This window comes from Pristis pectinata, chromosome 31, assembly GCF_009764475.1.
Source record: "Pristis pectinata isolate sPriPec2 chromosome 31, sPriPec2.1.pri, whole genome shotgun sequence".
Classification (NCBI taxonomy): Eukaryota; Metazoa; Chordata; class Chondrichthyes; order Rhinopristiformes; family Pristidae; genus Pristis; species Pristis pectinata.
Window position 1 is genome coordinate 11960935 of NC_067435.1, and position 14940 is coordinate 11975874.

At 46.2% G+C, this 14940-nt stretch overlaps 1 protein-coding gene across 4 annotated transcripts in view; it reads right to left on the reverse strand.

Annotated features, from left to right (window-relative positions):
* Window positions 1-14408, reverse strand: part of LOC127585070 (voltage-dependent P/Q-type calcium channel subunit alpha-1A-like) — a 486564-nt gene extending 472156 nt beyond the window's left edge. For all 4 annotated transcript variants that reach the window (XM_052042225.1, XM_052042224.1, XM_052042223.1 and 1 more), the window contains exons 1-2: window positions 14251-14408; window positions 13738-14091 (exon numbers count right to left, since the gene is read on the reverse strand). In XM_052042225.1, the coding sequence (XP_051898185.1) occupies window positions 13738-13748 (11 nt within the window). In that variant the 5' untranslated portion in view covers window positions 13749-14091; window positions 14251-14408. The remainder of the gene's footprint in view (window positions 1-13737; window positions 14092-14250) is intronic.
* Window positions 14409-14940: the final 532 nt, after the last annotated feature.

Below are 14940 nucleotides of genomic sequence, written 5' to 3' on the forward strand. Positions count from 1 at the left end.
TTTACAGTTTGGTACTGTGGACCACTACACTGACGCTGGTTCACATTCACCTCATTTCATTAGTTTAGTCTTGTGCTTCCATCTTGTGGGCACTGTAGAACACTGCCTGAGATCGGGAGACACAAGAGAATGCAGATGCTGGAATCTGGAGCTACAAACTATCTGCTGGAGGAATTCTGCGGGTTGAGCAGCATCGGTGGGGGGAAAGGAGTCGTCGACGTTTCGGGTCAAAACCCTTCCTCAGGAGTGGAGACAGGAGATGGCCAGTAAGATCTGGCTGTGAATGTTATAGAAATACCACAGCTGATAAACTGAAGGCCCAGCATTTAGGGTCAGGATTTACTGCTAACCTCAAAGACAGCCGCCCGCAATCAGAATGGTTATTGTAGCTGGACCTTCCCCTTCCTCAGCACGGCTTGTAGAGCTGCTACCCTCAACTCCAGTGATCCAGGTTCAATCCTGACCTTTGGTGCTGCTTATGTGGAGTTTGCACGTTCTCTCTGTGACTGGGTGGGTTCTGCTCCCCCCCCCCACCCCACACACACATCTCAAAAGCGTGTAGGTAGGTATGTTAATCAGCCACTGTAAATTAGCCCTACTGTGGAGGTGAGTGTTAGAATCTGGGAGGGGAGGAGGTTGATGGGAATGTGGGGAGAATAAAATGTGATTAGTGTAGATGGGTGGTTGATGGTTGTCATGGACTCGATGGGCTGAAGGGCCTGTATCAGTGCTGTACTTTCTATGATACTATAACCTCCATCAGTCCAATTGTGCTCTCGTCAATGTTGAAAGGACTGAACAGAGTAGATGTGGCTAAGTTGTTTCCCTTGGTGGGCGAGTCCAGGACAAGAGGACAGAGTCTTAGAATTAGAGGATACCTGTTTAGAACAGAAATGAGGAGAAATTTCTTTAGCCAGAGGGTCATGGATTTATGGAATTCATTGCCACATACAGCTGTGGAGGCCGGATCATTGGGGGCGTTTAAGGAGGAGATTGGTAGGTATCTAATTGGTCAGGGTATCAAGGGATATGGGGAAAAGGCCGGGAATTGGGGCTAGATGGGAGAATAGTTCAGCTCATGGTGAAGTGGCGGAGCAGACTCGATGGGCCGAATGGCCTACTTCTGCTCCTTTGTCTTGTGATCAGCCAATCAGACTGAAGAATTCCCACAGACAGAAAACAAGGAGAAAATTCATAATCAAACTTTTTAAACGTTAAATGGAGTGTAACGTTAAGAAAGGAACATTAACTTGATTAAAAGTAGAGGCTGAGACATCGTAAAAATACTCTAAAAGCTTCTTTGGAATATGCACGAGAGGAAATTACAATCAAGATACATAAGATTGTAATTTTTAGGCCCAGATAGTTTGCTAAGCAATAATTACGATTTAGTGGGGTATTATAACTCACTTTGACCTCATGTAACAAAGTGAATGCCTTCCAGGGTATTTTATGCATAGATTAGTTCATGTAACTTGAAATTCCCATCAATTCCAGTGACTACCATTGATTGCAGTGGTGAAGACTGCACACAGCACAGCCTTTGAGAAGCTCTGAGTCACTAACAGCAGCTTCTGGATTAGGGGGAAAGCTACATGTGTGCAGGAATCCAATGGAGAAATTATAGAACGCGTCATCATCATTGCATCCATAATTTCTAGTCCTGTGTTTTAGGCTCTCTTCTGACTGGGTAGAATGTAGCAGTGAGTGACAAAGACCAAGAAATTCCCAGATTTCATCCTTAAATCCTTGCCAAAATGAAGGATTTACACCACAAAGCTATAATTAACCTCAGCACCAGTGGGCATTGGGAGATAGAACATAGAACCCTACAGCACAGTACAGGCCCTTCGGCCCACAATGTTGTGCCGACATTTTATCCTGCTCTAAGATCTATCTAACCCTCCCCTCCCACATAGCCCCCTATTTTTCTATCATTCATGTGTCTATCTAAGAGCCTCTTAAATGTCCCAAATGTATCTGCCCCCACAACCTCTGCAGGCAGTGCGTTCCACGCACCCACCACTCTCTGTGTAAAAAAACTTACCCTGGACATCCCCTTATACCTTTCTCCAATCACCTTAAAATGATGTCCCCTCGTGTTAGCCATTGTTGCCCTGGGAAAAAGTCTCTGACTGTCTGCAGGTTTCTGCTCCGGAGATGAGGAAAAAGTCTTAAGAGAGGTGTTTAAGGTTTTTGATGTTAGAAATTTAGAGAATCATTTCTAGTGGCAGGAGGATCAATAACCAGAGGGCATTGGTTTAAGGTCCAGAGGTGACGTGAGGATTACATGCACTGAGTAATTAGGATTTGGAATACAATGCCTCATAGAAAAATGCAGGCACACACAATAGGGACCAAAAGCAAACTGGATAAACACTCGAAGGAAAAATAATTTAGGGAAGTGGGGAAAGAGCAGGGAATGTGGGATTGACTGGATTACACTGGGGAAGAGACTAAACAGAGGATGGTTTAATATCCCTCTGTGTTGTACCAGTCTACAGCTCTATTAATTCAGTCCTGTTGGCAATGTGTATCACGGACACCAGCCTCCCCTCCTTGGACTCTGTCTTTACCTCTCATTGTCTTGGTGAAGCAGCCGGCATAATCAAAGACCCCACCCACCCGGGACATTCTCTCTTCTCTCCCATCAGGTAGAAGATACAGGAGGCTGAAGGCACGTACCACCAGACTTAAGGACAGCTTCTACCCCACTGTGACAAGACTATTGAATGGTTCCTTTATACAATGAGATGGACTATGACCTCACGATCTACCTCGTTGTGACCTTGCACCTTATTGCACTGCACTTTCTCTGTAGCTGTGACACTTTACTTTGTACTGTTACTGTTTTTACCTGTACTACCTCAATGCACTCTGTACTAACCCAATGTAACTGCACTGTGTAACGAATTGACCTGTACGATCGGTGTGCAAGACAAGTTTTTCACTGCACCTCAGTACAAGTGACGATAAATAAACCAATACAAGGCTTGTTGGGGAGGAGTTAAAGATGGGAAATGCATACTCTATCCGCACACAGACCAGGTCACTGCCCAATATTCACCTACATATGTTTTCTTCTATTTCCTCATTATTCCTCTTTTGTACTATTTTATTTATTTTTTGGTAACTTATAGTAATTTTGTGTCTTGCACTGTACTGCTGCCACAAAACAACAAATTTCACAACATATATCAGTGATAATAAAACTGATTCTGATTTTACTCAAAGATGGATGGACACTAATCAGTTTTAGGGAACGTGTTTGATTTGCCCCTTCCTGTGGCCAATTGAACATAGAACACTACAGCACAGTACAGGTCCTTCGGCCCACAATGTTGTGCCAACAATTTATCCTGCTTTAAGATCTATCTAACCCTTCCCTCCAACGTAGCCCCCTATTTTTCTATCATTCATGTGTCTATCTGAGAGTCTCTTAAATGCCCCTAACGTATCTGCCCCCACAACCTCTGCTGGCAGTGCATTCCACGCACCCGCCACTCTCTGTGTAAAAAAAACTTACCCCTGACACCCCCTTTATATCTTCCTCCAATCACCTTAAAATTATGTCCCCTCGTGTTAGTCATTGTCGGCCTGGGAAAAAGTCTCTGACTGTCCAATGTCCCAGCCAACCCTCAATATCAATCCATCAGCTCAGAACTGACCTTATGGCAGACCAGCCATTAGTAAGATCCTGGCCAATGCCTCTAGCTTGTCCACTTTCCATCTGATCTTTCAATTCTCTTTATCCCCTGAAGTCTATCAAGCTCGACCACAAATAAACTCGATGACCGAGCACGCACAGCCTCCGAGGTGCAGAATCCTAAAGGTTCTCAACCCTCCGAGAGAAGACGTTCATTCTCATTTCAGTCTTAAATGGACGATCCCCAAGTCTGAGACTGTGCCCTCTGGTTCTGGATTCTCCGGCTGAAAAAACAGCCCCTCAGCATCCAAATAAACAAAAAACTGCAAAAAAAGGGATAAAAACAGAAACTGCTGGAAACAACCAGGAGGTCAACCAGCATCTGTGGAGAGAGAAAAACAGTTCCTATTACAGACTGATGACCTTTCATCAGAACTGGCCAATTCTGCCACAAACTGGAAAGGCTGGCTATCTGATATCTCATTTCCTGCACTGTAACTTTTTCCCTCTCTCCTTCACTTCTCATTCATTACCTTCTGTTTACCCCTCCTCCAGACAGATTACCTGTGATTAGTAATCCCTCCCCACCCTCTCTCAGCCAGCACCATCACAACCCGTGGCACTCAGTCGCTCTTGGTCTCCGTCCTACCATGGACTTTGTTCTCTCCAACCTTGTTCCTTCTTTTCAACTTAAGACAGGTTTGATCTCTAACTTTTCTTAGTTCTGATGGTGGCATTGCCTGGATTTTAGAAGGTTGGGGATAATTATATTAACATTTTTAAGATATCAAAGGGGAACTGAGTCGATGAAGTAAATAGTTGATTGGGGACTAGTGGGTAAATGGTTGGGGACTCTCTGTGTCATTAAGGGATAGTGTCTAAATTACACCCAGTCATTAAGGGGTAGTGTCTAAAAATTAGAGCCAGGCCTTTCACAACTAAAATTTAAAAATTGGAGCTCTCCTCCACAAATGACAATTTTTGAATATTAAATCTGAAAATGATAGACTATTGCTAACCAAGGTTATTCAGGGATATTATGCAAGGGTAGGTACATAGAGATAGGTCACAGCTCAACCGTGATCTCAGCGTGCAGCAGATTAACATCAAGGGGCTGAATGGCCTTGTTCCCATGCTTAAGTTCACCAAGGCCCCATGAGAAGAGTTTACATTTTGTTGTTGAGAGCTCAGACCCCGTCCTTCTCAGGAAGCAATACCACATGAGGATTTAGAAACAAAATTAAACACTCTTTATCTTCATTAATTTTCATCTCTAAATATTTCTTGATATCTTCTAACAAGACAAAAAGCAATGCTAGACTCCGAGATGAAACACAACCCTTTCAGGATAGTTGCCTCTACAATTTGCTTTATCTTTTATTGTGATTTGGGGGGGGGGGGGGGGGGGAAGGGGGGGAGATATCAAAAATTACTCTGTGGCTTTCTGCAGTGAAGGAAACCTTCCACAGGCAGCAAGATGCAAGTGAAGCTGAGAGTGAGCAGTGGGGAGGGTGCTGGGATCTCATCGTCGACTTGTACAACACGAAAACAGGCCCTTTGGCCCAACTCGTCCATGCGGACCAAGTTGCTTACCTGAGCTAAACCCATTTGCCCGCATTTGGCCCATATCCCACTGAACCTTTCCTATTCATGTACCTGTCTAAATGTCTTGTAAGCATCGTAATTGTCCCCACCTCTACCACTTCCTCTGGCAGCTTGTTCCCTATACCCACCACACCCTGTGTGAAAAAGTTACCACTCAGATCCCTTTTAAATCTTTCCCCTCTCACCTTAAATCGGCATCCTCCAGCTTTAGACACCCCTGCCCTGGGAAGAAGACTGTGACCATTCACCATATTTGCCCCTCAAGATTTTATACTATAAGTTCACCCCTCAGCCTCCTACCCTCCAGGGAAAAATGCCCCAGCCCCTCCAGCCTCTCTTTATAACAAGCCCTCCAGTCAGGGTAATGTCCTTGTGAATCTCCTCTGCACCCTTTCCAGCTTAACGACATCCTTCCTGCAGCTCAGTGACCAGAACTGCACACACTACTCCAAGTGTGGGCTCACTTGTACATTTGTAACATGATGTCCCAACTCTTGTACTCAATGCCCTGACCAATGAAGGCAAGTGTGCCAAACACCTTCTTTGCTACCATGTTGTCATTTTCAGGGAACTATCTACTGGTACCCCTAGGTTTCTCTGTTCTACCACACTCTCCAGGGCCCTGTCTGTTATTGCACAAGTCCTGCACTGGTTTAATTTACCAAAATGCAGCACTTTTCATTTGTCTGAGTTAAATTCCATTTGTTATTGCTTGGCCCAGTTTTCGACTTGACCTAGATCCTGTTGTAATCTTAAATAACCTTCTTCACTGTCCACTACACCACTAATTTTGGCGTCATCCGCAAACTTACTAACTGTGCCAACCACATTCTCATCCAAATCGTTAATATAGCTGACAAACAACAGTGGACCCAGCACCGATCCCTGTGGCACTCCACTGGTCACAGGCCTCCAATATGAAAAACAACTCTCCTCTACCACACTCTGCCTCTTACTACCAAGGAAATTTTGTAAACAATTAGCTGGTTCACCCTGGATCCCATGACCTAACCTTCTAGATCAGCCTACCATGCAGGACCTTGTCAAAGGCCTTGCTAAAGTCCAACATCTAAAGTGCATCTCTATCAATACCTCTTGCCGTCTTGGTGAAGCAGCCAGCATTATCAAAGACCACACCCACCCAGGTCATTCTCTCTTCTCTCCTCTCCCATCAGGCAGAAGATACAGGAGCCTGAGGACACATACCACCAGGCTCAAGGACAGCTTCTACCCCACTGTGATAAGACTATTGAAGTGTTCCCTTATAGGTTGAGAAGGACTCTTGACCTCACAATCTACCTTGTTATGACCTTGCACCTTATTGTCTACCTGCAATGCACTTCCCTGTAGCTGTGACACTTTACTCTGTACTCTGTTATTGTTTTTTTTAACCTGTACTACCTCAATGTACTGTGTACTAACTCAATGTATCTGCACTGTGTAATGAATTAACCTGTACGATCGGTATGCAAGACAAGTTTTTCCACTGTACCTCGGTACAAGTGACAATAATAAACCAATACCAATACCAATCTACCGCCCTGCCCTCAGTCAATCCTCATCTTTGCCTCACCTCACACAAGGTGGCAATGAGGGGAAGGGACCCTGAAAACTAAATGGAGAATTTTTTGGGCTAAGTTTGTCATGACAGACCAAGCTGGCAACCTATGCACAACGTAGCCCATGATACTTTAACTCTGATGGAACGGTACCAATAGCAAACCCACACCTCTCCTGCCATTAATAATCGGTGTCATAGAGTCATACAGCATGGACAACCCATGTCGACCAACAAACACCCAGTTACTCCTACATTAATCCTTTTTTTTTATTATTCACCCTGCATATTGTTCTGGGATCCAAAACCATCTGATCACAGGGAGAACAAACAATATCTTTCTCGTTGCAATTACAAGACTTGCTGCCCCCATCTTCTGGAGTACTCACTGCAAGAACAGTTCATTAAATCTGCACTTTACTCTTCTGGTGCATTAGTGTCAACTGGGTTACTCTCTCTCAGCTCCGAGTCGGAAGTTCAAGCCCCACTCCAGAGACAAACAAAACCCCAAAGCTGACTTTCTGGGTGCAGTACCAAGGGACTGCAATCATGCCTGGGGACCACCGTGTGAATGAGACTTTCAATCAAGGCCTGTTTGCTTTCCCAGGTGGGCTTTATGATCCAGTGATGCTATTTCAAAAATATGTTCCTCCCAGTGTCCCAACAATATTTACTCCTTCCTCAAAAACAGTCATCTGCACATGTAATAGACAGATACACACCACATGCAGGCATATGGGATTAGTTACATGGGCATCATGGCTGGCACAGACGAGGTGGGCTGAAGGGCATGTTCCTGTGCTGCACTGTTGCATGTTCTATTATTAAATTGCTTGCTTGTGGAATCTTGCCATGCACAAACTGGCTGCTGCATCTCCAGTGTCTGCACAATGTGGTAGAAGCGGGTACAATTACACTGTTTCAAAGGATGTGAAAGGCTCTATACAAATAAATTGTCTGCCTTTTCTACCTCCTTGAAGCAACCTTGCCCCCTTTGGGACATCCCTCCAAGGTCACTACGATGCCCCACACGTGCGCTAGAGGACAAGTCTGCGTGTCAAATCATCTTGCAGCAAGTGGGGAGAGGCACCTGTGAAAATCAGATACAACAGGATGCTCTTGGGAACAGATTAATGAAATAGAATGACCTTTATACATCAGCATATCTTTGTGTTACAGTACCATCAATAATCTTGGATCTAGTTGCAAGGAACACAGTCTTCTCCCACTCTTGCCTTGCAGGGACTCATGACTTTAATCTAGCACATATCACGACTAAGTGATTTACTCAATTAAAATGAGCGTTGCTGCCTGCTGCTGCCTTACTCACAGGACTCAGCAACGGAAGTAAATTATTAAGAATCAATGGATATGAGTCGACATGACATAGTTAGGAAGGGAGGACATGGGTGTTGGCAACTAGTACTCAGGGAGTTTGGGGTTGTTTAGGATTTGGGTGAGGGGGGGTTTAAATGCAGGTGAGACAGGCTGGAGACCTAGAGATCAGCCTCAATTCCTGCTCCTAATGCTACTGGGAAAACCCTGCAGGGAAATAGAAGGGGGAGGATATGATCAAGTCAGATCAATGGAGTCCAGCTCCAACAATTCTCAACAGTCATATAGTCAAAGAGCACAGAAACAGGCCCTTCAGCCCAACCTATCCATGCTGACCAAGTTGCCTACCAGAGCTAGTCCCTTTTGCCTGTGTTTGGCTCACATTCCTCTATCCATGTACCTGTCCAAATGCTGTTTAAATGTCACAATAGTACCTGCATCTGCCACTTCCTCTGGCAGCTGGTTCCACATACCCACCACTGTGTGTGTGGAAAAAGTTGCCCCTCAGGTCCCTTTTAAATCCTAGAGAAACAAAGGACTGCAGATGCTGGAATCTGGATGAGAAACACAATGATGCTGGAGGAACTCAGCGGGCCAGGCAGCATCCGTGGAGAAAAGCAGGCGATCAATGTTTCGGGTCAGGACCCTTCTTCAGGACTGAAGATAGGAAAAGGGGAAGCCCGATATATAGGAGGGAAAAGCAGAGCAGTGATAGGTGGACAAAAGAGGGGAGGCTGGATGGGCACAGGGTGGTGATAGGTAGATGCAGGCAAAAGATGGTGATAGGCAGGTGCGGGGGAGGAGGGGAGAGCAGATCCACCGGGAGATGGGTCAAAGGTAAGGAAGGAGAGGAATAAAATGGTAGAAAAAAAGAGGCTAGGAGTGGGAAGAAGAGAAGAAGCCTGGTGGGGGGGGGGGGGGGGGATCACCTAAAGTGGTAGAATTCAAATTTTTCCCCTCTCACTTTAAACCTATGCCCTTTATTTCTGGACTCCCCTACCCTGGGGAAAATAGACTTTGGCTACTCACCTTATCTATGCTCCTCATGATGTTATAAACCACCCTAACATCATCCCTCAGACTCCTACGCTCCAGGGAGAAGTGTCCTGGCCTATCCAGCCTCTCTTTATAACCCAAACCCTCCAGTTCCGAAGCTCAACTCCATCCAGGATAAAGCAGCCCGTCAATGAACCGAAACATTCTCCCCCTCCGCCATGGGCCCACAGTGGCTGTGGTGGGTACCCCCTGCAAAACACGGTGCAGTTACCTGCCCAGGATATTCCAACAGCACCACCACCAGCAACCCCCCCCCCCCCCCCACCCCCCCCCCCCAACCTCTGCCGATCAGAAGGACAAGAGAAGCAGGAGTCAGGTCCCCTACAGGTTGCGCACCACCCTGATTTGGGAATATCACCGGCTCGAGATCCTGGAACCCTCTGCTGTGTGGACATACCTTCACAGGGCCATAGAGGTTTGAGAAAGACAGCTCACCACCACATTCTCAAGGGCAATTAGAGATGGGCAATAAATTCTACCCTTGCTGCCAAAGCCCAGATCCCAAAATTGAATATTATAAAAAAAGATAAATGGGTTACTGTACACTAAACTCCATTCATTCAGCACCTAAAATGCCCTGAGCAGTTTCACAGGTACATTAACTGTAATTAACACAAGTAGTAATATGGGCAATCAAACATTGATGAAGGAAGTAAATTAAGAGAAGCATATTAAAGGAGAGGGAGACAGAGAGCAAGAGGGGCATCAGAGAGAGACTTTGCCAGAAGCCAGTGGTGGAGCAATTAAATTCAGGGACAATTAAGAAGCTGGAACCGAAGGAAGGCAAATATTTTGTTGGACTCTGGAGCTGGAGGAGACTGCAGATATAGGGAGGGGTGAGACCAAGGAAGGTTTTGGAGAGTAGGAGAAGAATTTTTCAAAAAAAAGTATGGTTTGTTGCAGAACCAGGCTTCAGTGTGAGTCAGCGAGGTTAGGGGTGACGGGTGAATGGGATACAGTGCGAGTTCAGACACAGAGAGCAGTTTTGCATTGTCACAATGCCCACAGAGAGAAGAGCAAAGGCGTCTGGCCAAGAGAACAGTGGAGTAGTTAAGTCCAAAAGGGACAATGGGGTGGGTGAGAGTTTCCACAAATATCCAACAGTCACTCTAGGCCAATATGAATAACACTGCCTGTGTGAGCAGCCAAGGCTTCACTGCAGTGATCCAGTAAGACTACCTCCAGGTAAATATTAACAAACCTACTTGGAGGTTTCTGTGAATCTCCATTTCACACCAAATGCAATCAGGTTTTAGAAGTCAACGGCGACAAGATCTTCAAATCCACCTCAGCTCCTTCCACCAAATTTCCTGCCCTCCGTCACACACGAGGAAGCCATTTGGCCTCTCAGAACTGTTCCACCACTCACTGAGGTTGTTCCTGATCTGGGGTCTGACTCCGGAAACAGGTCGTTTCTCTTTATCTCTGACAGTCTTTAACAAAAGTCTGTCAATCTCAAATTTAAAACTTCTATCGTTTGCTGTTTCTGGAAGAGAAATCCTCGTGCTGAAGTCCTGTCACTCTTGAAAGTTCATTCCTGAAAGACTTGGCTCAATACTTAGGCTCTGCTTCCCAGTTGGAAACCCCCTTGGAATAGTTTCTCTTCATCCCTCCCCCCAGCCCTATTAATATCAAAATCAGTCACTGACCTTCTAAATTCCATGCAATAGAACCCTTGCTTGTATAATCTCCTCATAATTTAACCCTTGAAGTCCAGGTATCATTCTGGTAAATCAAAAGGGCTCTTCCTCCAAAACCAATATAATCTCCTTAAGGCGCACCCCACATCTGCTCCAGATGTGGTCTAACCACAAGTGCATAAAGCTGCAGCACAACTTCTACCTCCTGGTAAGTTCAGTCCCCAAGTATTCTATTATTTAAAGACGCTGCCCATGAAACGCAAAGACTTACGTTGGGGTGTTGGAGCAACATGGTTTATAATGTTATAAATATATGTACACAATTATAATATCCACACAGGTAGACAGGGCAGTGAAGAAGGCCTTCATCGATCAGGACATTGAGTACAAGTGTTGGGCTGTCATGTTACAACTGTACCAGACATTGATGAGACCACACTTGGAGTATTGTGTGCAGTTCTGGTTGCCGTGGTAATAGGAAGGAAGTGAATAAGCTAGAGAGGGTGCAGGAAAGATTCACAAGGATGTTGCCAGGACTGGAGGGCTTAAGTTATAAGGGGAGACTGGATAGGCTGGGGCTTTTCTCCCCTGGAGCGAAGGAATCTTAGGGATGACCTTCTGGAGGTATACAAGATCATAAGGGGCATAGACAAGGTGAATGGTCACTGTCTTTCTCCCCAGGGTAGGAGAAAAATTTAAAGGGGTAAGTGGAGAAGTGGTAGGGGTGGGTACAATTACAATGTTTAAAAGATATTTGGACAGTGACATTCTTAGGAAAGATTTGGAAAGGGTATGGGCCAAACACAGGCAAATGGGACATGCTTAGCTGAGCAACTTGGTCAGCATGGACGAGTTGAGCTGAAGGGCCTGTTTCTGTACCGTATAACTCAATGACAAATGAGGGAATAGAAAGTCATACATCTAGGTTTGCCAGTGACTCATCTGAGGAGGTTCCACAGGCTTTGAAAATAGAGCATTAAATCACAAAGAACTAACAACAGAATTACATGGGCATGACTGTGGCAAATGACCCTTATTCATGTTCTACCCAGGGTTACACTCCACTTGTTGCATTCTCTACAGAGAAATTCCTGGTAGCAGGGATATATTTGCCTCCTGTACATCGGTGAGACCCGACGCAGATTGGGTGACCGCTTTGTCGAGCACCTTTACTCCATCCGCCGCAACAGCCAGGACCTCCCGGTGGCCACCCACTTCAATTCCACATCCCACTCCCATACTGACGTGTCTATCCACGGCCCCCCTCTACTGCCACGTTGAGGCCAGGCGCAGGCTGGAGGAGTAACACCTCATATTCTGCCTGGGGAGTCTCCAACCTGATGGCCTCAACGTCGATTTCTCTAACATCTGGTAACCCCTCCCCTTCTTTGTCTTCCCTTATTCCTATGGCTCCCTTCCCCTGCCTTGATGACCTGCACATCTCTCTCCTCTCCTCCCCCATCCTTTATTCCATGGTCCACTGCCCTCTCCTACCAGATTCCTCCTTCTTCAGCCCTTGGCCTCTTCTACCGATCACCTCTCAGCTTCCTACATCTTCCCCACTCACCTCCCTTCCCCCTCTCACCTGGACTCACCTATCCCCTGTCTGCGTGTGCACCTCTCTCTCCCTTCTTATTCTGGCTTCTGCCCTCTTCCTTTCCAGTCCTGATGAAGGGTCTCGGCCCAAAACGTCGACCGGTTATTTCCCTCCATGGATGCTGCCTGACCTGCTGAGTTCCTCCAGCACTTTTTGTGCATTGCTCCAGATCCCAGCATCTGCAGAATTTCTTGTCTCGCCATATGGATGCTGCCTTTCCCCAGTTCAACTTTGTATTTAAAAAGTGAAAGTACTGTAAATACTCAGCAGGTCAGGCAGCAACCATGGAGAGCAAAATTGTTAAGTATACCTGGATAAGACAAGGAAATACAAATTCAAAAGTCAAAAAAACTGCAGGTACTGGAAATCTGAAATAAAAACAGAAAAAGGTGGAAATACTCAACAGGTCGGGCAGCATCTGTGGAGACTGGACTCATACCATGCAGCACAGAATCAGTCCCTTCAGCCCACGGAGGTCATGCCAACCATCGAGCTGCCTTCTACATTAGTCCCATTTTATTCTCCCCACATTCCCATTCAGACTCCCAGATTCAGAGGGGCAATTTGCAGTGACCTGTTAACCTACCAACCCTCTGAGTGTGGCAGGAAACCGGAGAAAACCCAAGTGGGCCAGGAACGTTCTGAGAGCTTGCACAGACTCGACGGGCCGAATCCCCGCCTTCTGCACCACAAAGGGAATGTAAGAAATGTAGCCGGTTAACTCCTGAGGAGGGGTTCCACATCACTGGCTTCCAGCCTTATCTAAACGGGGAATTAACCAGCACATGTCACTCAACGCTGAAGACCCCTGCCCTATAGAGATGCCCGTTATCCGGGCCAGGTGAAAGCATTTGAGTAGCTGTATCAATCCGTTCAGCCCGTTCCTTAAAGCAACATTGGGGTGTACATCACATATAAAGTCTGGAAAGATACCGGGGGTTACTTAAAACAGCCCAAGTCTTCACAGACAGAAGCGTGACTATCTACAACGCTGGAGGCTAAAAGTTCCCAGTCAAACCCCAGAGAGAACCATCCAACCATCTAACCCTGTAACCGAGTGTGTTCGCCACAGGCTGAGGATGAAATGCCTCCGACCATCCCTTCCCCCTCCGTTAAACAGGTGCTAAACCCACTGGATCCTGGAACGAGTTCTGAATCTAAAATGAAATTATGCGCAGCCTGTTTTAAAAAGCAGTCAAATTCCGAAGGAGCTGCTAAACCGTTCTATTCATTAAAATAGTGTGTGGAGATTTTTTTTATTTAAATCGCCGAATGTTAAGCCGCAGAAGAAGTCACTCACCTGAAATCCATGCGCTCCTGAGTGCAGAGAGAGGGACACGGTCACTGGACTGTGAAATCCACTGGAAACCGACACGAACCAGGATTAAAACTGGCTCGTAGTCTCACCGGAGCCCAGGTTTGCTCCAACAGCGTCGGAAGCGGGGAGGACCCGGTCCGGGGCCATCCTACCAAAGGGTCAAGGGATTTCCGCCAACCTCGGCTCCCCTCCCTTCCATCCACGGGGGGAATCTCTGCACGAACCGATTTCAGATCCCAGAGACCAGCTTCTCCGACGATCAAAGGACCGAATAAATCTTCACCTTGCAAACTGGCACTGCCAGATCTCCCAGCCGTGTCTGATTCAAACACTTCTCTTAAACAGAAACATATATAACACCATTATTTTACCTTCCAACCAAATAAATAAAAATCAGGAGACTTGAAGAATTATTTTTAAGGCTAGTTTTTTTTTAAATATTCCATTGCAGTATATAGGATACAAATATTTTTAAAAATATATTGAAGTATTTACATTGTGCCTTCCTGTTCGATAAAGCGCTCCACAGCCAATCAGAAACCATCGAAATGCAGTCCCAACTGTGCTGTAGGAAACGTGACTGCCAGGTCGCGCACAGCAAGCTCCCACTAACAGTGTCACAGATACCACACGGAGGCATGCCTAGTTCCCCATGCCCAATCCTACCCTGACTCTCCCCGCTATTCCAGCACTCGCCTACACGCTAGGGGCAATTAACCTACCGACCCGCACGTTTTGGGGATGTGGGAGGGAAACGGAGGAAACCCGAGGGGGAGAAGGTGCAAATTCCACACAGGCGGCACCGGAGGTCAGGATCGAACCCGGGTCACTGGAGCTGAGAGGCTGCAGCTCCACCGCCACCTAGTTGTAACGTGACAATCACCAGACCTTTCCCTCTTGAGCTGTTACCTGAGGGAGATGATTTAGCTACACAACACCCTTGGGGGAAGCTTCCCTCCACTTGTGGAAGCATTGGAAAGGGTGCAGAGGAGATTTACCAGGATGCTGCCCGGTTTGGAGAGTATGCATTATGAGGAGAGACTAAGGGAGCTAGGGCTTTACTCTTTGGAGAGAAGGAGGATGAGAGGAGACATGATAGAGGTATACAAAATATTAAGAGGAATAGATAGAGTAGACAGCCAGCACCTCTTTCCCAGGGCACCAATGCTCAATACAAGAGGCCAT